This window comes from Ips typographus, unplaced genomic scaffold (assembly GCF_016097725.1).
Source record: "Ips typographus isolate SLU unplaced genomic scaffold, UJ_Ityp_2.0 IpsContig34, whole genome shotgun sequence".
Taxonomy (NCBI): domain Eukaryota; kingdom Metazoa; phylum Arthropoda; class Insecta; order Coleoptera; family Curculionidae; genus Ips; species Ips typographus.
This window is the reverse complement of record NW_028098573.1, coordinates 988,218-1,012,468: the sequence shown is the minus strand read 5'-3', so window position 1 is coordinate 1,012,468 and position 24,251 is coordinate 988,218. Positions and strand designations below refer to the sequence as shown.

At 37.5% G+C, this 24,251-nt stretch overlaps 1 protein-coding gene and 1 long non-coding RNA gene across 2 annotated transcripts in view; both read left to right on the top strand.

Annotated features, from left to right (window-relative positions):
• Positions 1-988: 988 nt before the first annotated feature.
• On the top strand, positions 989-2,626 carry LOC145739662 (uncharacterized). Its single transcript, XR_014181159.1, has 3 exons — positions 989-1,816; positions 2,260-2,422; positions 2,488-2,626. It is a non-coding gene; the product is annotated as an uncharacterized LOC145739662 (long non-coding RNA).
• An 8,894-nt stretch (positions 2,627-11,520) lies between these two features.
• LOC145739679 (uncharacterized) overlaps positions 11,521-24,251 on the top strand; it is a 256,327-nt gene continuing 243,596 nt past the window's right edge. Inside the window, exon 1 of the mRNA XM_081994986.1 lies at positions 11,521-14,056. Coding sequence (XP_081851112.1) covers positions 11,854-12,585 — 732 coding nt within the window. The 5' untranslated portion in view covers positions 11,521-11,853 and the 3' untranslated portion in view covers positions 12,586-14,056. The remainder of the gene's footprint in view (positions 14,057-24,251) is intronic.

Below are 24,251 nucleotides of genomic sequence, written 5' to 3'. Positions count from 1 at the left end.
CGTAGATATAATAAAGTTACTTTACATACATACTAAACTGAAATTTTGGCCTTTTGTTGTTACAATGAATTTAAAATAAAGTTTTTGTATTTTCCGAGGTATTTTGTCTCTTGTGTTAAAAATTATGTATTTTATAGATCATGTGTTATTGTTGATTTCCCGGAAGAATCTACAAATGGAATTGTGTCAATGGCCCTGATATCAAGCACCTGGCTAGTTGTAGAAAATAAAATTTTATATTGCACTTGGCCAACGTATTTAAAATCAACCCTGTCAAGAGAAAAAGCTGTCAAAACTCATACACCTCTAAACCTGGATAAATGTGTGAAATGCGTAGCAATAGTCAAATTTCATGACAGTAAGTTGAACCTAATAATCTAGAAGTCATTTTAAGCATCTGGAAACCTTGTGCGTTTTAGCTGACTATCTCAAAGCGACCCATAAACTTCGAGAATTGGAAGAAGCTGAAACCGATGTGGAGGCAGCAGTACTACTTGAAAACAATATTTCAGTTAAAACTCGAATGCACCGCAATTCAGATTATGTGTATTCAGATTTTGATGAAACAGATGATAAAATACCAGTCCCACCTAAACCACCCGCATTTACAACCATACCTAAATTAACTGAAGTTAATTTGCCTGTTCCCACTAAAACCGTTCAACATAATGTCTGTCATTGTGAGAAGCATCAAAGTAAGTACAAACATATAGCCAAACTTTATAAATATTTTAATTTATTTTGTTCTGTAAATTAGATAATTAGATTAGAACGCCAATCATGAATCAATAATCATTGATATGATTCAATAATATTGTAATATAAAGATTACGCTAGGTGCCGTTACCCTAAGTTGCCCCGGTCTCCCCCAGTACAATGTTTGTGTCAGCAAGATTGGCGAATTGGGGTCATGATGTGAGTATAAATACTGCACCAAAAGCACGTACAGATTACCGAACTCTGAGGTCTTCCCCAGAGGGAAGTCACCGACTGATCTCCGGGTAAGTCTGGGTATGCCTATTGTGGAACTTAACGTGGAGCAGTAGGTGACCAAGTGCCACACCCTAGATCAGCCCTAGCAAAGGAAATAGTGTGGGCGCGCAGCTTAAGTTGCCGTTCCAACTTACCTCCCTTTGTTAGGTTCTTCACGTCTTTGCCGGCTCGGTGAATGCCCTCGGACCTAAGTCTAGGGTTCATTCACCACCGCTAAAGCGCTGCCCTCCGTGTATCTACAGCCTAGCCAGTTTCACATCATGCTCCCTGCCATCTTGGCCATCTGGGGGTAAGATAACTAACTAGACTATAAGGCACTATAACGTAATAAAAGTGGGTTACCTGTGGAATCCTGCGTATTCTTCCCCCTCAACCAACCCTTAACGTGACAATATATTGAATTCAGCATTATTATATGATTTAATTTAATTTATGATTTATTATTTTTTTTAAATTCTATTTTTTATACCAAATAAATTAATTTGTTCAAATTTTTGTGCTATTTAACAGTGATCTGAAACACCGTCAATTTCACTTTGTTTGGATTATGGACGCCCCACTAAATTGGCACATCAGAAGTAATAAGAATAACTATATTATAACTTAGTTCATTTTTTCATGTTTTCCAGATATTCTAGCGCGTATACTACGCGACTTACAAGATTTGAACAAAGATGTTGGACTTATTATTCAAAAATTGAGTAACTCAGAGACAGCTCCATTTCAACCTGAACCTATAGACGCCAATGTCACTTGTAATTCATATGATCAAATTTTGGAACTAAATATTAAACTTGAGGACAAAGAGTTTTTCAATAAAGTGGTAAGTTATGTTTATTCGTATATAATAAGCTACGATGAGAGGAAACATTTTGCCGGCCAAGGAAATTTGATAAAATATTTTCATTTTATATAATAATTGGAATGATTTTGATGAAGTCGTATAAAAAATAGTGTAAGCATTAAAAACAGTAACAGCTTTACTGATCTCAGACAAATTAGAAACAGAACCTTAGAAAAAAACTTCCAAACTTTGTCATCGATCATCGATTTTACTTAAATAAAATTTCCGCTTAAAAACCCTCAACTTGGTTATGTCCAGGTATGTGAACGTAGGAGTTTTGCCAGCTGTAAACGAGAAGTTACTATAACATTTTACCAGTGCAAAAGACTCCAGTGAAATAGTCAATTCAATTTACGTTTTTCCAAGCTTGTTTTTATGTTTGTTTTCGTAGACGTAACAATTTTTGAATTTGTTATTTTCAGCGTTCCTCAATTTGTCTGTTAGGCGGCAGAGATCTAAATGATAGAGTAAGAAGGTTGTTACAAGTTTTTCTGACACACGAACTTACTTTAAAAGCTAACTGGATTGGAGCAAATGAAAAGGGCAGTTTCCAAAAGCTGGACAAAGTTTTAAAACTGATTTATGGTAAGTTACACATTAATCTTTTTGAACTTTTGTAGCAAATCAAATTAAAAAAATATCTGGTGTAGATTCCGTACGCCGAAATCCAATTTGTGCCAATTCAACCAATAATAAGATTGATAAGGCAATAAGAAACTGGATAAAAAATGCCCCTGATCGGGTAGGAGGGCGCACCAATCGAAAAAAATCAATGTTAGCCAAATAACCAATACATTTATTTGTTTTTCAATTATATATTAAAATTTTCTGACACCCTGTATAAAAGTAAGTTATATATTTTTTGATTAGATTTGGAATAGAATAGATACTTTAGATGTAAGGGGGAACAACAGTTATTAGTAGTAGTTAAAGTTTGTGTATTTGTTGACCCTCGCAAGTGTGAATACTGTGTTTGCTTTTGGGTATTATTATTAGGGCTTCAAATGGTAATAAAACCACTACTTTTAGTTCGCCGACGTTTCGGATAATACATTTCCTTCCTGAGGGTTTCCAATGTGTGGTTTTTTATTAGGAGACCTGAAGAAGAAAATATATTTTCCGAAACGCCGGCGAACTAAAACTAGTGGTTTTCTTACCATTTAAGGCCCTAATAATAATATCCAAAAGCCAACACCGTATTAGCTTACAGTTTGTACTGTTCTGTTTAATTTGTATTGTTTCTAATGTTTAAGTAACTTATAATTACATAAATTTGATTAGAAAATAAAAGAAGCTTTTGTTTATTGGCGTAAAACAAGATACAAAAAAGAGAAAATTCACCTGTTAAAATAAGCGGTATACCTAATCCAAACATGTGCCAATTCTAGTGAGGGCTTTTTAAAAATACAGTGTAACGTCCACTTTTCGGCACTAGTAATGATCAGTTATTTTGTTATTTCAATGCATTTTAGCAATTTTTAATTAATTTAACAGTGCACTCATTCACCTAATTGTCAAGAACTTACTTGTAATGTTTATAATACTGTATTTAGCTAATCCGGTATTGGCTCCATTTCAATTGGCGTTGCCTTTTTCTTTTTCCATCATTCCGATGTAACCTACAGTTACTAATTAAGTCACTTATATTAAACTCTTTTCTTCGGTTTTCCTAATTTTCATTTTTAAACAAACTGCGTATATTCAATAACTCAGGTTATGGTAATATTTTGGATGTCAGTGATCGATTTTAACGACCTCGTGTTACTCCCGTTTTTTTTTTTTTGCTTTTGTTTCAAATTTATATGCGGGTAAACTAATAAGCGGAAAGTCCGTGTTTTGTACTGATAATTAGTTTATTAATTTTAACTACAATCTAACGTAAAGATCACAATTAAACTCGGATTAATTCTGAGAATGCGTCGTGAGAGTAACTTATTCGAGTTACTCGCATTTTCACGTCACATGAAACGAGCACACCTGTCATCTTGATGTCTCAGCGGTTTGCGCGGTTATTTCGAAATGTGTTTGTAAAAACTCGTGTTTTTTTTAGTCTGAATTAATGTACAGTATGTTTTTGGGCAGAAACTTCACATGAATAATTAATTACCCCCTTTCCGTGGTCAGTAGTATTCGGAGCATGTAATATGGTGGCTTTGGCTGTTGTCCATTCAAATATGCCGCACTTTTCAATATCCCTCCTACTTCCGTGATTTCCGCTCTTGTGTCGTCAGGTGTCCTTTTCGACATGCTGGGTTCAGCGTGGTTCTTTTTCCGATTTCGACTTCAACCTGTGAGAATAGCAGAAAGATGTTCTGTCTTTTAAGTTGGTCACAGTAAGTGTGGATTTTAGACACAAACCCTTATTTTGGAAACCACCAAAGTTGATTGTTTTGTGGTGTTCCTATCGCCTGTAGGCGGATTAAAATCTGCGATTTCCATAGTTTTGGTAAGTTATCGTATTTGCCTGGCGACCATTTTGTTCATTTATCGCGGCATTCCGAATTTAGCGTGGAGGTCAGCTTGGACTACTCCTGTTCATTTTCCTGACTTTTGGGGCTTGTTTGAAGCGGAATTGGACGGTAATTTTCTGTAATTTTGGTAAGATCGTTTTGCCTGGAGGCCATTTTTGGTTGATTTATTGGGTTATGAATGTAGTGTGGGGGCCAGCTTGGTGCTCACTCCCGTATTTTTTCTTCCGACTTTTGAAGTCCGTTTAGAGGTGGATTATTGAATTAATACTGCGGTCCCTGTAACTCTGGTAAGTTTAGTTATTTTACCTGTCGGCCATTTAGTTAATATATAAGGCCATTTTGAATTTAGAGTGCACGTGAGCCTGTAGCTCTTATTGCCTTTTCTCTGGCTTTCCGAGGGCTCATTTAGAAGCGAAGCCGTGTTGAAACCCGGATTACTGTAGTTACCATACGGTCCTGGTGTTTTTAAGACCTGGACTGGATTAAAACCCTTACTTGACCACGTGAACGTCTAAATTAACTCCCTTAATAAAGGTATGCGCTAACTATGTTTGATATTTAACATTCAATATTATTTGTGCCTGGTTTTTAATTTAACATGTTACGAAAACTTAAAAGTAGATGATCGGTAAATTATACTGTTTTTATTTGATTGAAATTATAATTGTACTTATACAGTAAAGCGGCTATGTAAATAAGTATTTCTGTATAAGGGTCGTCCGGTGGGGCTCAGTATTGACCCAGTCTCGTCCGGTGGCTAATATTGGCGCAGTTTCGCCCAGAGGGGCGGAAATCAGCTCAGTTTCGTCTGAAAGCTACTGAGTTCTGATGATCTCGCCTGAACACGACTAGAGCGTCCTTGTTCTACTGGCATTAGGCTGTTAGCTAGAGTCACGGCGTAATTTGAAACGGCAAGTTATTGGCAATAGTGCGTTTGTTAGATTAAGGTTTTTAATTGGCCCTCGCTGCTTCTCACCTAATTTAAGTAAGAAGTACTTAATTAATTGTTAAGTGTTCGTAAGGTTGGATTGAACCCTGAATTGTGTCCCGTACAACAGCTGCGGAGGATCTGGTTGCCTGTTGAGCCAGTGGCGCCCATTTTAACCCCCCCCCTAACTCTCCAATTTGTCGAGTGATGCCGTGGTACTTCCTTGCCACGTGCTAACGACACAATTCAAGGGTGAACCTCCACTTTGCGAGCGGAATTTTGTTTTAAATAGAAAAAAGGTCTTTAATAAAAATTAATAGAAAAAGAAAATCTTATATTTCAATTACACTTTCTAATACCCTAGAAAGTTCGTGGCAAGTTTTGGCGCCCAACGTGGGGCATTTTTCAGAAAAAAAAGGAAGGGATTTTCTAAACAAAAAAAAAACTTTCCATAAAGAGGATTTTTTTTTTGTGAGAAGCAGTGTGCCAATGTTGTAATTTATCGATCGTTTCGAACTCGTGTTTGCAGTAAATACCTATTTTCGTCGTATCCTTAATTGAGGTAATTAATTACGGTTTTAGAGGTCATAGTTTGCCTAACTGTCAGTTCGGTTTTTTGTTTGGTTTGTTTGGTATCTATCTTACCGATAATTTTGCATGAAAACTTGTCATCTCATAACTGCATGAGTTTATTTATTTTTTTTTTTGGCGAAAGAGCACGACACCGAAGGTTACCGAAATATCTTATTACCGAATTGAAGGTTATCGAATCGCCTGTTCGATCGCCTCTGCCGTGGATGGTGGATTGTATCTGAATTTATCTTTTTCTCCCCATAGGGTCTAACCCAGCCCTTAAAATGGGTCTAATTTTAAGTCTTTGTCTTTTAAATATGTAGAGTCAGTTTTTTCTTTTTTCTCCATAATCAGCTTTATTCCCACCTTTAACAACTTTAAATTCACAAAACCTTTACAACATGGGTCTCACTGTCTCCCCCTTTCTAAAAAGACATCCCGCGCATTCATTGTCGAGTTAAGCTCCTGAAGATGGCCATTTTTATGTCCGAAACGAGTAGAGCAGGCCTTACCTTTTGAAGGTCGAAATAAAGTATTGTGGAGACGACTGCGTGTCATTCCCTTCCTTTTGTATAAAAAGTAAGCCCAGATATGATAAGACGCATATTGACATTCACCCGGGTGAAAAGTAAAAGCAGGTAATTTTCATGTTTCCACCTGGTTTACACATAAGAAATAACGTTATTACATACCTGGTTGAAAATAAACAAAATTACTGCAGTTGTTACAGATAATGCTGCAAATGTAGTCGATGCAGTCAGAGTGTGTAATTAAAGACATCTGTCATGTTTTGCGAACTCTATTAACTTGGTGGTGCAAAAAGGGATTGACGCTATAAGGAAAAATCTTGTTGGAAAAGTTAAAAGTATTGTAGTTCATCGGCATTACAAAAACTTAAGGAAATTCAGAAGTAAATGGACCTTCCTGATCTAAAACTTAAGCAAGATGTGGGCACTAGATGGAATTTCGCTTACGACATGTTGCATCGCATATTGCAGATAAAAAAGTAGTTATCGCAACATTAGCAATAAAAAATAAAGACCTGAACACGTTAAGCGATTTGGACTGAGAAGAACGGCAAACCGTGGTGGACATTTTATGGGTGTTTAATGGCATTACTGTAGACATAAGTGCAAAACAATCTATTACAATATCAAAAGTACTCTACTTCGTAAAAATAATGCATCAACACATTAATAATGAAAAGTTTACGAATTTGGATACCAAACCAAACTGAAAAAAATTATTGAAAGTGCTCCGTGAAAAAATAAATGATCGGTTTTCTGCATATGAAGAAAATGAACTCCTTACACAGAGTACGTTTCTTGATCCCAGGTTTACGCAGTACGGATTCAACAGTAAATAAAGTAAAAGTAAAATTTAAACAATCTGTGGATACACTGAAAACTAGGCTACAAGTACTCACATCAGTTTTCCCAACTACAGCCAGTGGAGAGAGTTAAATATCTAATATACAGCAGAGCAAAAATCCAACATTCTCATAATTGAAACCGAACATTTGAGACACTTTTGACTCAATGATAAAAACACATGTAGTCCAAAACCCAAGATCAGCGGCAATTTTGAAAATAGACTCAGACTTAAAGGAACCTTGTCTGGATCGGCAAGGAAATCTTCTAAAGTGGTGGAACTATCGGAGGCTAATTTATCCAATTCTTTACGATTTAGTTCAAAAGCAATTGTGTATAACAGCTACATCGGCTCCGTGTGAATGAGTATTTTCAAAAGCTTGACAGATTTTAACGGAAAAGCGAAGCCGACTAAAATCAGATAAAGTGTCGAAAGTGCTGTTTTTACATAACAATTTAAATTAGTGTTTTATTTGATTATTTTGTTTACTTGTTTTGTCTTATATATATTAATATATATTATATTTGTAAGAACTCCACTTAAGTTTCATAAAAAACACATAAACTCAACTTCGAAGTAGCAACAAGTAGTATAGCTATGCGGGTTCTGGACCATTTTTATAAAATGGTGAAGGCGCAAGGCTAGCTCGGTTCGTGTGCGGCAATAACCGAGCTCGGTTCGTGTATTTGCAGCGATAACAATTGTTGTGGGACGGTCGGTGACCTGTGACGTCACGTAGAACCCCGAATTGAACGCCCCCACTGTCACCTGTCAAACGTGGAACCCCAAATTGAACGTCCTAAAGTAACATTCACATAACATGTAGTGCATTTGTACTGTTAATGGCAAGTGCACTGCAAGAAGACAAATGACATCATTCACAATAAACTCAAAATTAAAATTAGAAAATAGGAATCAGGTTAGGATTTCAGAAACACAAGACATAAACGTCATACTGATAATAGTAATCATTGTCTAGACGACTATTTGTTTCAAAAGTGACAATTAGGTACAAACTGAGCAGACATTCATAAACAAATACAAAAAAGCATTTTTTCAAATTTTTGAAATTTAAACAGTTAGTTGACAACAAAAATACACATGTGTCAAACGTCTGAAATGGCTCTCTTTATTGGTTGCTTGTATTAAGGTGACAAAACTTAAGAGTAAAAGCTAAAAGCTAGATAGGTTTTGCACTACTATTAAGTTATTAATTCCGCAGTATATAAGTGTTAACAGTACATTAGTTTATAATGTACCTAACCTTTAGCAGTACACATACCTTTCCGTTGCAATAGCCATAAAGTTTATGTGAATGATGCTTAACCTGTAAAATGTCACCTGTCGTCACGTGGTGTGGAACCCCCCCATCGAACATCCTAACCGTTACATCGGACCTGTGACGTCACGTGGTGCCCTCGTTGCCTCGTAGATCCCCCCCCGTTGCACATTAGTAGTTAGACGTTCGAGCAATCATGTTAGAAAAAACATTTGGTGGTAGTTCAAATTTAAAGGAGTGTACTGTGGAAGAAAATGTGCGTGACCTACCACTTATTTTTTCTCAGACAAGGATACAACGAATTTAAATATATGGGGCAAGCTACCGTTTCACTATAGACAGGATTTTCTTCTGAGGACAAGGTTTCCATGTTTCATGCATTACAATCGACCGGATTATCGAACTCATATAGATGGACCACCATCTACTCAAGGCCAGTGTGTGTACTGTGGAAGAAAATGTGCGTGACCTACCACTTATTTTTTCTCAGACAAGGGTACAACGAATTTAAATATATGGGGCAAGCTACCGTTTCACTATAGACAGGATTTTCTTCTGAGGACAAGGTTTCCATGTTTCATGCATTACAATCGACCGGATTATCGAACTCATATAGATGGACCACCATCTACTCAAGGCCAGTGTAGTCTATGCTTGCAGAGTTTACCTAATAACTGTGTGTGGAAATTAAAAATATTGAAGAGTTTACTTAATGGGTGTCTGTGGAAAATAAAAAAAATACCAAGTACTTATTGTTATATTGTCACGAATGGAAAATCCGTTAATTGAAAAGATGGACTGATTAACTTAAAAAAACATAAGAGTATTCGAGGATTGCGAAATATTAAGCGCACGAGGCAAGGTCGCACCATGATGCACCGAGTGTGTCATGCACCAGGTGCACTGTATCGGTGATAAGTCACCACCACCTGCTTTACAGAAATATGAAAAACAAGCGACAATAACAAACTGCGTCCGCCGATCAATCGGGTATAAAATACGCCGATTTTAGCAGTATGGGATAAGTGTGAACCGATCAACGGTAGTGCGACCAGCTGACCTGAGAAGTCGAAATGTCGACTCTCCTCGGGGAAAGATCAAGTTAAGTAGTCAGTTCTCCAAAATTGTAAAAAACGCGAAAGTGACCAAGCCAGCCGCCAGAAATGCTAAGACCTTAGCTTGTGACTATGTAAGTACAAATTGTAGAATTGTCAACTTTTAGTGTTTATAACCGTATTGTGCAGACACGTTTGTGTATACCATATTTAATAGATTTAAGTGTTATATGAGAAAAAACTCAGTGTTTGATTCCATCCCTAAAACTGAGATCCCGGCGCGACGTTTAACGTCGTGAGTCAGTTTAATTGGTGAACCCAGAAGGGCTCATAAATTAAACGTGACATTTGGTGGAGGCGCCGGTCTGTTTTGAGATGGATGAAAAACAATAGTTGAGTTTTTGTTTTTATTTTTTGGGGTATGATACAGATTCAGGAAAATAATGTGTGGGCTATAAAAGAAATTTTAAGTATTATTTTCTTTTGGCTAGGGATGGTAACGTTGATTTATTTAGTGATTTTTTGGGGATTACCTGTGCTATTTAAGCGTTCATTTGAGAAAATTTTAGTTTAATATGGGGGGTACATCTTCAAAAGAGGAGGAAATTATTATTTCTCAAGCGGGAAACAGTGGAGGTGTATCAAATAATTCGGGAAAAGACGCTTCATGGTCAGCTAAGGAAATTTTAATTATTAATTTTCTGTGCATGGGGGTATTAATGCTTGTGTATTTTAGCGTCAAAAAGATTATTAGTCTGATGAACAAGCAAATTCGTAAAGAAATTGCTAGGAATAATCAACTTGCTTAAAAAAAAAATTTTAAATTTAATTTTTTTTTGAAAAATAATTTGAAAAAAAATAAATATAGCACATAAATGAATTTAAAAATTGTCCATGAGTGAGTCGAGTGACAAAGATCGAGTAAAAACTCGCAGTAGGGCTCAAAGTTTGTCGGAAAAAGAAAAATTCGTGTTACGTGCAGCTATCGCTAGGGGTCGAAACCCAGAGAAGGTGATAAAAGAGTTAAAAGATTTTAAACCCGAGCATCACAGTTCGACTGTGAGTTCTCCGGCTCCGACACAAACGGCAACTTCTTCACACAAACAAAAGCTTGACAAACCCAGTTCAGTTTGTTTGACAAGCAGTGAGGACGAAGAAAATACTCTTGACAATACTGTCGTGGGCGTTCAAGCTCAAACTCCCCAAGCCTCGGCTTCGACTTCTAAGCCCCAATCCACGGAAGTTTATTTCAGACCAAGAGCTTCGTTAAGTAGAACTCCGCCAAAACCACGTGAAACAGAGGATCCTTGGCAAGAAAGTCCCTTAGAAGTGGTAGTGCCACCAAAATCCCGCCCCTCAGAATTATTACAAAGTTCTAATAATCCTTGCCCACCTCCTGTGATTCGGGAAAGAAACCGTGCCCTACGCCCTAACAATACTTTAGTAATGGCTAACATGACATTACAGGCAGCTTTGGCTGAGCCAAAAACTCCGGCTACCCCAAAGTTTACATGCCCATCTACATTTAACCCTTCTATTGACTCTCCCAGTATTTTTATAAATAAATACGAAAAAGCAGCGATTGTGAATAGCTGGTCAGAAAATCACAAAATATCTTATTTGGCTAATTTTTTGGAAGGTCCAGCCCATACATGGTTTAGTAATTATATTAGTGAGCCAGAGAATCAGATGAAAACATGGCTAAATATTAAATCAGATTTTTTGAAAGAGTTTTCAGGAGAACAACCACTCCGAAAGTTGAAATTTCGATTAAACACTCGCAAACAACAAGACGTCGAGGACATAAAAAAGTACTATTATGATCTATTGGCAATCGCAAACGAGATTGACCCAGAAATGACTTTTGACGCGTTTAGGATCATTTGAAAATGGTTTACATCCGTCTTACTATGAGATGTATTATTTGCTTAGTTCTAGCAATAGAAATTTTGACGATTTAAAGCAATTGGTAAAGAACAGATATCAGTTTAATTTTCCCTATAAGATAAAAAATGGTTACATGTAATGGAAATAAAAACATTGAATATTGTTATTGTAATGTAGGTACCTACAAACGAATAAAGATAAATAATGATGTTGTCGGTGTAATAATCACCTTGACCATATAGTTGTTTATGCATTTGGTGAAGAAAACAACTAATTCGCGAGCGATAAGACAAATTTGATTCATCGCTACGCGCAGTTATGAATAATGACTAATTACTAGATCGGTTTAAATAAACCCGAATGGGACAACAATTTACAGTGTCATTTTAGAAATCGGTCGTGAAGTAACACTTGGGTAAAGTTAACCTATAAGCTTCGCGAAAGTGCCAAAAATGGAATGGATTGTGAATTTCTTGTTTTATATTAGGTGTGTTACCGAAATAAACACCAAACTGTATTTATACAAATTGGCACTGTACCACTTGTGGGAACTGCAAGGAGAGTTTGATCGAGTGGTACCAATACAATTATTAGGGATTACAAAATCTCTACTTGGCCTGTGGACTCAAATCATTCATACGGAGTATACCATACTTCTACTTGGCGAGAAAGTACGTCAAGGGGGTACTCCGTTTTCGACATGTGATTGTGCAATTTGCATATCACCCCAACAACCTCAATATCGACCTGAGGATTTTTGGCGAGCATGGGAAAATGTATTTGTGCAAGGATGTCCTTGTGCTACATGTGTGTACGGGAGAACTCAATTTTTGAGTCAACCAGGTCATCCGCCATATCCGCATGCTTATGTAAATGATATGACATATCAGTTTCGGGTACCAGTAGTGCCCCAAACACAAGAAAGGGATGAAACATCAGAAATCAGTTCTGCTGGCACATCTTCTGGAGGTGCATTTGGACCTCCTGAATCACACGCAAGTCAGGTCGACCGCAATCCGGCACTATGCCCGAATCCGGAAAACCTGGCGCAGGTGCAAGAAGGGGGGCCCGTTAATCAGCAACAAACTGAAGGAATTCTTGGACACGCGGTAACACAGCCGTTTATCGCGCAATTAGAACCGTTTGACGACATGGGGCCATATGCTACTTATCAGCAGCTATGAGGTCTACAATTTAATTTATGTTACCTTATTATTGTTTTGTATTTTAATGGCTATATGTATACATATGTTGATACAGGCATAATATACACACGTGGATGATATATATAAAAAAAATGATAATAAAAAAAAATGGAATGTATGGTGTCATATTATCCCCAAATAGCGAGTATAACCTAGTCATGAAATTAATCCAATTATTTTTTAGCGCCACGAACTAGTAAGGTGCGATAAAAAATGTTTCGCTGAAGAAGCGAATATTCCTGACACGACGCTCCGACAATCTTGTTGGTTGTTGACGAACTACTAACATAAAAATTCAAGTTGTTTACATGACTAATTTTTATCGCGCGGTGCATACACGGGATTCCTTGCTTTACAGCATTTGGAAAATGAATTTCACACGTTCCATTTTTTATTTTTTAATGGAAAATGGATCGTACATACTAACAAATAAATAATGGTTACAAATGATGCTACAATTAATTTTGTTATAAGACATAATATTGTATATTAAGCCTTAAGTAGCACATACTAACCTTTTGTCTTATATTTCATGTAACACTGAGGGCTATGTAAGAAAGAGGTGAACTATGATGAGCCATTATTGTTGTTGGAACTCCCGATGGGCCTGTACGTTGATACTAGCTCGAAGCTAGCCGAATCATCGATTCAATAATCGACCCACACCACAAACATTTATGGAACAGTGATCACAATGGTGTTCAGTGATGTGAGATGCGAAGTTTGGCTCATAGGACTAAGCCTCTATTGAACTTTTCTCAGTGTTGCAATATTTTTTGTTCTGCCATTGCCGGAACCGAATAGATTAAAAGTGCATGATATTGTTTATGTATAATTTCAGGAGAGGAAAGATTTTATTGAGTTTCTTGTTAGAATAAGTACTAACTTATTATTAAGAAATGGTTGTAAACTTAACTGAGTACTATGAAATACTCACATATGTAAACTTACTAACCATTAATCATAATACCTTGGTATGTACACATGTAATTTTTAAATTTATGTTAATGATATGTGTTTTCTATTGTTTAAAGTTTTTATTATTGTTCATATAAAACTGGGGACCAGTTTTTCTGGGGCGGAGGCATATGTCACGAATGGAAAATCCGTTAATTGGAAAGTTGGACTGATTAACTTAAAAAACATAAGAGTATTCGAGGATTGCGAAATATTAAGCGCACGAGGCAAGGTCGCATCACGATGCACCGAATGTGTCATGCACCGAGTGCACCGTATCGGTGATGAGTCACCACCACCTGCTTCACAGAAATGTGAAAAACAAGCGACAATAACAAACTGCGTCAGCCGATCAATCGGGTATAAAATACGCCGATTTAAGCAGTATAGGAGAAGTGTGAACCGATCAACGGTAGTGCGACCAGCTGACCCGAGAAGTCGAAATGTCGACTCTCCTCGGGAAAAGATCAAGTTAATTAGTCCGTTCTCCAAAGTTGTTCAAACGCGAAGTGACCAAGCCAGTCACCAGGAAATGCTAAATCCTTAGCTTGTGACTATGTAAGTACAATTGTAGAATTGTCAACTTTTAGTGCTTATAACCGTATTGTGCAGACACGTTTGTGTATACCATATTTAATAGATTTAAGTGTTATATGAGAAAAACTCAGTGTTTGATTCCATCCCTAAAACTGAGATCCCGGCGCGACGTTTAACGTCGTGAGTCAGTTTAATTGGTGAACCCAGAAGGGCTCATAAATTAAACGTGACAATATTTTGCAGCCCTTGGATGCCCTGCCATTTGGAATTTTAAAGAAAACATGGGATGAGAAGCTTACAATATGGCAAAGAGAAAATTACGGAACGTCCTTAAGCAAAGCAAAATTTGCTGTTACGATTGGAGAAATATGGGCTAATTTTCCGACAGCTTTAATAAAACGGGCCTTTCAAATCACTGGACTCTACGACGATAGAACAAACCATAAAATAAATAGAGCTGCCATTAAAGAGGATATATTTAATGTTCAAGAATTAGCAGCGTACAAGGGCAGCAAGCAAATCCAGCCAAATCCTGAAAACGAGGAAGAAAAAAATTTGGAAAAAGACCACATACCTGCCGTTGAAATTTCACCAACTACGCTCGATGATGTAGATCTTCCATCCACTTCGGGACTTAATGTGCCAACAGCAGTAGAGAAAGATAGCGAACCCCCCAAACATGAAATAACATCATTTGAGACTCTACTTTTACAGAAAATATCATGCTCAAAGAAAACCCCGAACAAAAGAAAGAAAATCGGAAATTCAAATTTTGGAGACGTTTTAACCAGAGAAGATTACCTCGAAAACTTAAATAAAACAAAACAGAAATGTGACAAGAAAGCCAAGAAAAATGTGAAGCGTCAAGACGATTCCAGTAGCAGTTCTTCAGATATCTCCATTCACTCTGAGGGCGATGAGTACCAAGAAGTGGAGACCCTTCAAGACTTAGTTGAGCTAGAATCAACAAGTGCAATGATCGACGAACCAGAAGACATTTTTCATATGACACCAGGTGCATGGGTACTAGCAACATATGCCACTAAAAAAGTTGTCAAGCGCTATGTTGGTCAAATACTCAAGATCAACCAAGACGATTCCCTTGAAATAAAATTTGCCAGACGAAAGAAAGATTATTTCATTTGGCCGGAAGTAGAAGATATTGATACCAAAACAGCGGACCAAATATACCAAGTCCTTCCTACACCTACCACTGGTCGAAGAGGAGAAATAAGGTTTCCAATACAATTTAGTGGCCTCAATGTTCAATAAGATGTTTTACAATATGTTTTGCGTTAATTTCCTACGTTTAATAATGAATGGATGCTATTTGGTTTGTTTTTTGTGGAAATGTATATTTTTTCAGTATATGTTTGCGACGTAGTCTAATTGTGACATTCTTTAGAAATGTTTCTAAACCCATCCTAAAACATAATGTGGCTAATTGTGACTGAAATATAGTCACAACTAGCTTCCATTTAAGTAAAGGAGATGGTCTGCGGAGGTGTCACAATTAAACCATTAGGATGTCACAATTAAACTTTTGGACGTTAAATGTGACACTCCAAATGATTTTTAAAAAACACATGTTACATTAATTTTTTAATGAACAGAACTGAAATTTTCAGTTAGGGGGTAGCGCAGATCCCCTATTAATGGGATAATCCAATACAACAGCAAACACACAACAAAACGTATGCTCAAATGCGTATTAAACGGGACTTGACGAAGTCGGTGTCACAAATACCCGAGTGCACTGTACCTTATGATTTACACGACTTTGATAATTTTGAATTTATAGTTTCTTCCAAACAGTTTAAAAAGCAGATTGCTCCAACACGTTAAACCATGTCTACTTCACCAGCAGTTAGTGATTGTGCAGAAGCTTTAGAAGAATTGTGCAACGTTGTTACATCACCAGAAGTGCCGATAAATAGTGAAACAGAAGCAGACTTAGAAACTGGTGAAGATGTCGTAAGTGATAGATATCGTTGCTGCGAATTTTACCCCAATAATGAAATTTTCAAGAAAATCAAAGAAATAAATAATTTCTATGAAGCACCCGAAGATATGCGTGTACAAAATGGAACTGAAAAAATTACTGAAGCACAAGAAAATTGGTGGTTGTGGAATCGCCCAACACAACACCATACCATGTTATCATTTTGCAATTATTACTATTCAGCTATGATAGAATCAAATGGAACCAGTGGCGGATACGGCCACCGGGACACCGGGCATTTGCCCGGTGGGCCGGTCACAATTTGACTCGAATGGGCCGATCAACGATTTGAACTTTGTTCTGCAATGGTAGCCCAAAAACGCAAAAAAAAACTTTAATCCGTATGTACAAAAATTAAACTCTTAGAAGTGGAGAAATCTCTCGCTGGGATAAATAAAAGGGCTAAACTGATTAAAGTCGCATCGTTTCTATTGGGACTATTTGGAGCGTACCGCCGGCGCTGTTAAAAAAACGCCGAAATTCGCAATATTACAGAACTTATAAAAGGCGCCGACAAAAAGCGGCGTAAAAGGTGCCGGCACGCGCGGCATTATCAAATAGTCAAATGCGAGCACAATACTTACTCTGAAGCCAAAAATAACTGTGTGATTTTAGAGGATAAAAAGGGGTTTTGTTTTTAGTGTTTTCAGTAGTTCTTTATAAGTCGTCCCGAGTCGTCGTGAGTCGTGACATAATTACATACTCGTAACAGTGCTATATGGTTTGAAAATTAAAAGACCTACGTTCAAAAGTTTTTATGCAGGTAATTAAAATGATGTTAGAATATTCTAGTGTACCTATTTTTGGATTTTTTTTTATACTTAGGATGGATAAACGTGAACTGCTTAAGGGAGGTGCCCAGAAAATACGGGAAAAAAAGCAAAAGCTGATGCAGGACTCAGCAAAACACTGCTCAAAAATTACCGATATGTACAATAACATTTCAAAACCCGACGCCGTCAAACCAGTTCATGATATTTCATCGACTCCAGATGAAGCTACGACTATTGCGAACTGTACGTCAGAAGCCTCAACACACCATCAGAAATTACAAACATTTGCACCTCCGACGAGAGTAAAAATTCAACAAAGTCAGAATCATCAGAAAACATTTTACAATCGAGTGACTTCACTTATTTACCGGATTCTTACTTTCTGCGACCGAGCTTAAATGACCAACAAGACTTTATTAGTAAACATCCTTGCCAACCACCAGTATCCAAAGATTTACCATTTCTGCCCCATCAAGTCTTTACTCGCCCGAATGGGTCTAGTAGGAAATGGTTAAGCTTCTGCAAAGAGAAAAATGGTTTATTTTGTTTTATTTGCTTATTGTATTCCGACAGTACTAATCAGAGCCCGTTTGTGACTGGAGGAATGAGTGACTGGCGCAATACAATACAACGCATAAACGAACATGAAAATAGTAGGATACATAATAAATGTACAGAAGCCCATATAATCAACGTAAAACGCAAAGACATTTATAGTACTTTGTGGGCTGAAAAATCGACTCTACGCCAGAAAAATGCAAATGACCGCAGAAGAATTTTAGAAATAGTTATTGACGTTGTAAAATTTATAGGGAAAAGGGGTATAGCATTTAGAAGTCACCGAAATGAAAATGCCAACAGCTTAAAAGACGTGACTCTCGATCACGGAAATTTTTTGGAGACTATCTTACTTCTTTCGAAGTATGAACCGGTTCTTCAAACACATCTTAGTGTTATAACGAAGTATGCAGATTGCCAACGTAAAGGAAGTACCGTAACATTGCTATCTAAAACCACGATAGATTATGTTATACGAAGTATTAAGACTGTTATGAGACGAATGATTTTAGCGGAGATTTGTGAAACAAATTTTTTTTCTCTTCAAATTGATACAACCACAGATATAAATCAAATGGATCAGTGTTCAGTAATTATTAGATACATATACAGGGATAACATATATGAAAGAGTACTAGGACTTTTGTCCTGTACAGACTCCACAGGACTAGGAATGTGTAATTTAATTACAAATTTCTTAGAAGGTATACACGTAGATATTAAGAAATGTATTGGTAATTCAACAGATGGCGCTACTAACATGCGTGGTATATACAATGGATTTACAAAATGGTTAAGCGAAAAATCACCCAAACAAATCCATGTATGGTGTTACGCTCATGCTCTCAACTTAGTGCTAGTTGATTCTACCACAACCGTTCTAGAAGGATTTTCTAGGTTTTCCTTAATTCACGAGTGTGGAAAGTTTTTCAAGGAATCCTATCAGCGAATGGACGTTTGGAGATTGATTAACGAAAAAACTAAATTTAGAAAACTTCATCTTATAGGGGATACTAGATGGAGTTCAAAGTACGCTGCCCTTCGTACGTTCCAAACAAATATTTAGAACTTTTGATGATAGAAGTAATTGTTTGTATGTAGAAGTAATTCTTGCTTTAAACACTATTGTCTCTTCTGACAAATTTAATGCATCAGTACGACAAAAAGCAAAATCTATTCTGGATAAAATGCTTTCTTTCAAAATTATTTTGACTGCCCATATACATTTAAAAATATTTCGTTATACAGAACCGGTAACCAAAAGACCAAAGATCTCCAAAGTTCAGGGTTAGATTACCTCCTTGCGTTTAACATGATTTTGCAGGCAACAAGCTCGTTAAAATCAATTTCTCGACAATTCAATTCGATCTTAGACTCGTCAAAAGCTTTTTTACTTGAATGCAACAACTCCTTAGAAAATGCCAATTGCGACTTAATTATAGAAGATGAACTACCTGCTGCAAGAATTCGGAAAATAAGGAAAATGAATGACGAAAATTGTTCTGATTACAGCTTTTCTTGTCCTACGAAACAGTTTGAAGTTTCGGTGTACAATGCAATAATGGACACTACAATCTCTTCTCTTGAATCTAGATTCAAAGAGCATATGAAATTGTATGAAGAAATATCTATCCTCGACCCTAAAAACTTTTCAAAGCCATTGTCACCCAACTCGTTTGATTATTTAGGGGAATTATTAAGCCACTATGCACAGATAGATATTCAGGATCTTCGAGAAGAATTTAAGGATTTAGTCAGCAAATGGGAGACACTTAAAAATTCTGTAGACGACCAAAAACACGTAGAAGAAGATTCTGACTCAGAACCAGAAGCAAGCAGTGAGACTTTATTTAGACATTCTAAATCCGCCAAACCCAACTGCGACTTTTGTAGAAATTGCGTACGTTGTGTTTACAAATTGCTAACGAAGTTCAATTTATATAGTAGCGCCTACAGCAATGTTTTTATGGCATACGCCTTTGTGCTGACGTTGTCAACAACGCAAGTACAATGCGAAAGAACAAACTGAATGGTAATATTATTTTTCAGACCATTTTTTTAAATGGGCAACAAAATATTAAAATACCAGGTGTCCAAGAGCACCCTGGACATAGGAGATTAACATGGGAAAACGGTTTTGATTTTTTTGCGCCTGTACGGTGGATCTGATTGAAAAATCGTATTAATGAAAGTTGTAGTACCTATCACGGACTAGTTTTCTGTATTTTTTTCAGATCTCTAACTTGAGCCCTTTCGTCGGAAAACACGAACAAAAATGCGAAAATTTAAACTTTTTACCTGCACTGTATAAGTGGTTGTCGAGCAACCGTATCAGCAACAATGACCTGTTTACCCGTTGCCCGACAACGGCTTATACAGTGCAGGCTAAAAGTTTTAATTTTCTCATTTTTGTTCGTGTTTTACGACAAAAGGGCTCAAGTTAGAGATCTGAAAAAAATACAGAAAACTAGTCCCTGATAGGTACTACAACTTTCATTAATACGATTTTTCAATCAAATCAGCCGTACAGGCGCAAAAAAATCAAAACCGTTTTCCCATGTTAATCTCCTATGTCCAGGGTGCTCTTGGACACCTGGTATTTACTATAATAATTCAAAGCTTTTTGCGCAGAACATTGAAAAAATTGTTTAAGACAAAATCAATGACAGGGCCGCCAAACACTAATGCCAGGGCCACTTGCATTAACGTATCCGCCACTGAATGGAACTATAATGATTCAGTGTTACCGTATATTAAGTAATACGTTTTGGGAAAAAGTGGCATACAATGTTGTAACGGCCTTTACGTACCGGTCCTGGTACGGTTTTTGCCACACCTAGGGGTAGGTGCTTTGAAACTCGGGCGCCACCTTAGTTTTATTTGAAGAAGCTACTACGGAACTAAGGAACTAAGGAACTAACTAAGGAACTCGCTTCGTATACCTGGGGAGCTTTTACACAGTCGAAGACAGAGTTCACGTTTATCTGTGAATGGATGAAGGGAGTGGGACAGAAATAAGGAAACACAGGGTTGTCAGCAAAACTAAACAAGTCGTGTTAACCATGAAAAATAACAATCATTCATATCCTAACTTACTTAAAAACTCTATCAGAACCAAACAAACGGAGAACACACAGCCTCGTGTTCAAATCAATAAACGGTACAGTCGGACCTGGAGATCCCAACTAAATTAATACGGTAACTTTGAAACGGAAAACAAGCGGACAACACAACCTAGTGTTCAGAACGGGGAACGGTACGGAGAACTAGGACGGTTTCGAAACGGTAAACAGACGGTTACGGTATGCATGACAGATTCGGATGGTATGAAAACTGTGCTCTGGGGGTACAGACGGGGTCAGAGAATCAGTAACAGCTTTCAAACGGTCAGCCCTCGGAGTTGACCAGTTGGGGGGCTAAAACGGCCGGAGCTGACAGTCCGAAGAAATCAGTTCGGAAAGACCTGGGTGAATTCAGGTCTGGTTACAGGATTTCGGAGCCGTAGCCTTCGAAGTTAACCGGCAGTGTTATAACATCCAGTACCGGCGGTCCGAAGGAAACGGTTCGGAAATACCTAGGCGATAGTGAGATTGTAGCCTCCGGAGTTGACCAGCAGTGTTATAACATCCGGTACTGGCAGTCCAGAGGAAACAACTCAAATCGCCGAGAGGTTTTCGGAGTCGTGGCCCTCGAAGTTAACCAGCAGTGTTATAACATCCTGTACTGGCGGTCCGAAGGAAACGATTCCGAAATACCTACACCTTCAAAGCTTGCCACCAGGAACAATAAAATTTACCGTTCAGCTGGCTGAAGCGTCGGTCGGTTTCGATGGTCCGGAAAGAACTGACTGCAGCGTCGGTTGGTTCGGTTCGATAACCACCTCCGGGAGAACTCCGGGGTGAACTGATCAATGTAGCCCGCGGCGCATTACCTGTTTACCAGCTCGCGAGTCGCGACGGCGCGATGTTGCTTCGTTTACGCTACCGCGGCTGCGCGCTGAACCTTTATCGATCGCGGCGGTGCGTTCACCATTCTGTCGCGAAGACGCAATGTACCTTAGGCCGGTCGCATACTTATACGACATTTGTGTCAAACATGTCTGCGACAAATCAGGAACATGTCGCTTTATTTGCAGCAGCCGTATTGTTATGATGATTCGTACACTACGCGAACACGTCGCAGACAAGATCGGACATGTCGCAGACAAATTACATACGACACGGCTTGCTCATATTTCAAGCGACATTTGTCACTTCACCTCTGCAGAGAGCGAATGTTTGTGAGAGTGAATGACTTTTAATTGAAAAAAAATGGAAGATAATCCAACATTTAATGTGAAATTCGTGCAAATAGTTGAAAAACATAATGTTTTATATGACCATACGATGGAAAATTATTCAAATCGACAAATTCAAGAAAAAGCATGGAATGAGGTTGGAAAAGAAGTAAATGAGACAGGTACGTTTTTATTTGATAGTTAATTAATATTTCTTGAATCAATAACAATGATAATTTGTTGCAATCATATACAGGGTGTCTGCAAAAAGTGAAAAAGAGTTAAAGATGGTTATGGCTCTAGTTTATTTACGTCGTTCAATCTGCACAACAGGTAGATTATTTCTAGCGCACTTGTCCTACTAATAAACTATAGGATGCATATTACCTTAACATTTTTCACATTTATTTTACAAACACGCTCTATGTACTTTTTTTAAATGCAATATTTGGACTGCCAAGGTAGTGCTGCGTATGGCTGATTAACATAGATGCATAATCTATCCCGTAGCATTATCGCCTCATCCGTGGCTCGCTGACTTTGAGGCCGAAAATTATGTTGTTCTGCGGTGTTATTATTATGGACTTCGTCTGACTGAAACATTGGTTCTGATATTTTTCCGTCCATTTTTCTTATAAAATTGTGTAAGATACAAATTGCTTTCACTATTTTATCAGTTTTATTTGGAGAGGATAAAATAGGCCTTTCTAATACTTTAAATTTTGAAACCATTAGGCCAAAAGCACATTCTACACTGCGACGGGCGCGTGACAACCTATAGTTGAAGATTCTTTTCGAATTGGTTAAATTCCTAGATGGATATGGCTTTAGTAAATGTTTAGAAAGCGGAAAGGCAGCATCTCCGACAAAATAGTAGGGAAAGGCCGGTTTTTGTGGTTCTTTGGACAGAGGATGCGGTTGCGGAATGTTGAGCGTGCCTGCTCTGAGGTTTCGTCCAATACTTGAATTTCTGAATACTGCACCATCACCATTTCTTCCATAGTCGCCCACATCAATTGCAATAAAGTTGCTATCTGCATCTGCTATAGCCAATAATTGCAGCGAAAAATAACCTTTATAATTATAAAATGCAGATCCACTTTTGGCTGGGCATTGGACTCTAATATGTTTACCATCAATGCTACCAATACAGTTCGGTAAATTCCAAAGTTCGTCAAAGCGGTTAGCTCTTTCAATCCATTGTAGTTCACTTAAAACCGGCATATATTCTTCCCGCAAACAAGACCAAATGCTGTCGCAAACGTTTTCAATTACTTTCCCAATTGTAGAATCTCCTCTCATAAATTGAAAAGATAACTGCTTGAAACTCATTCCGGTTGCCAAGTACCTAAAAGACGATTTTATTTTCAGCGGCTGCATGTAAGGAGAAATGGAAAAATTTAAGGTCCGCTTATGCAAGATATTTAAGACAAAAACCACCAAGTGGGGCACCAGCACAACCAAAGAAAAAATATTATTTAGCGGACCACTTGACTTTTCTAATACCCTTCAGTAAATCTAGACAACAAAAAAGTAATATTCCATCCCCTATGAACATAAATGAAGCAACGTCTAATATTTTAACTGAACGAGAAGCTACCGAAATAGAGCCTCCTGAACCCGAAGTACCGGAAGAAAATGATAATTTAATGGAAGAATCCCAATTGGTACAACCGGCCCCATTAAATGAAACTTTCATTCCCGATGGAAACATATTTACTCCTAGAGTTCCTAAAAAAAAAAAAAAATTGACCCATTGGAGAAATGTGCTCTGGATTATTTTGCCTCCAAAAAACAAAGTCAGTCTGAGAAAATGGAAGATCCCGATTTGTTATTTTTTAAAAGCCTCTTGCCTGAATTGCATCGTATGACAAACGCCCAAAAACACGAGTTCAAATATAGAACTATGCAAACTCTTGGTGAAATACTTTACACACCACCACCGAATCATCATTCTCCAGGGCCTCATTCATTCAATGTTTATTCATCATTTCGTCCATCTTCGATGATGTCAAACAATTCTCAAGCACCATCCTCGCATTCTTCGAACCAAATAAGTACACCTATAACATCTCCAAGTTCTAACGATTATGACTTTTTACAAAATCTGTAATAAATAAGAAATAAACTTGTTTGACTAACCTTAGTGTCATGATTAATTTTTCCTTTGGTGAAATAGCTTCCCGAAACTTGGTATCAACTTTCTTGATAAAAGGTTCCAATCTATCTAAGAGTATGGTAAATGTTCCCTGAGACATTCTATAAAATGATTGAAACTTTACTGGATCATCCATAATTTCTTCACTTGTACAGCTTTTAAAGATACTTCGATGAAGATTAGCTGTACTGTACGGATGGACCCAATATCTTCTATTTCTCTTTCTTTTTCTTTTCGATAATAGGGCCAATAATAAATATGCGTCATCTTCGCCCGACGACATGATGCGCACTGATGTGCGAGTATCACGTTTTGTCTCCAACATTTGTATGAGACAAATGTCGAAGACTAAACTATCGACGACATGTCGCAAACATGTCGTAT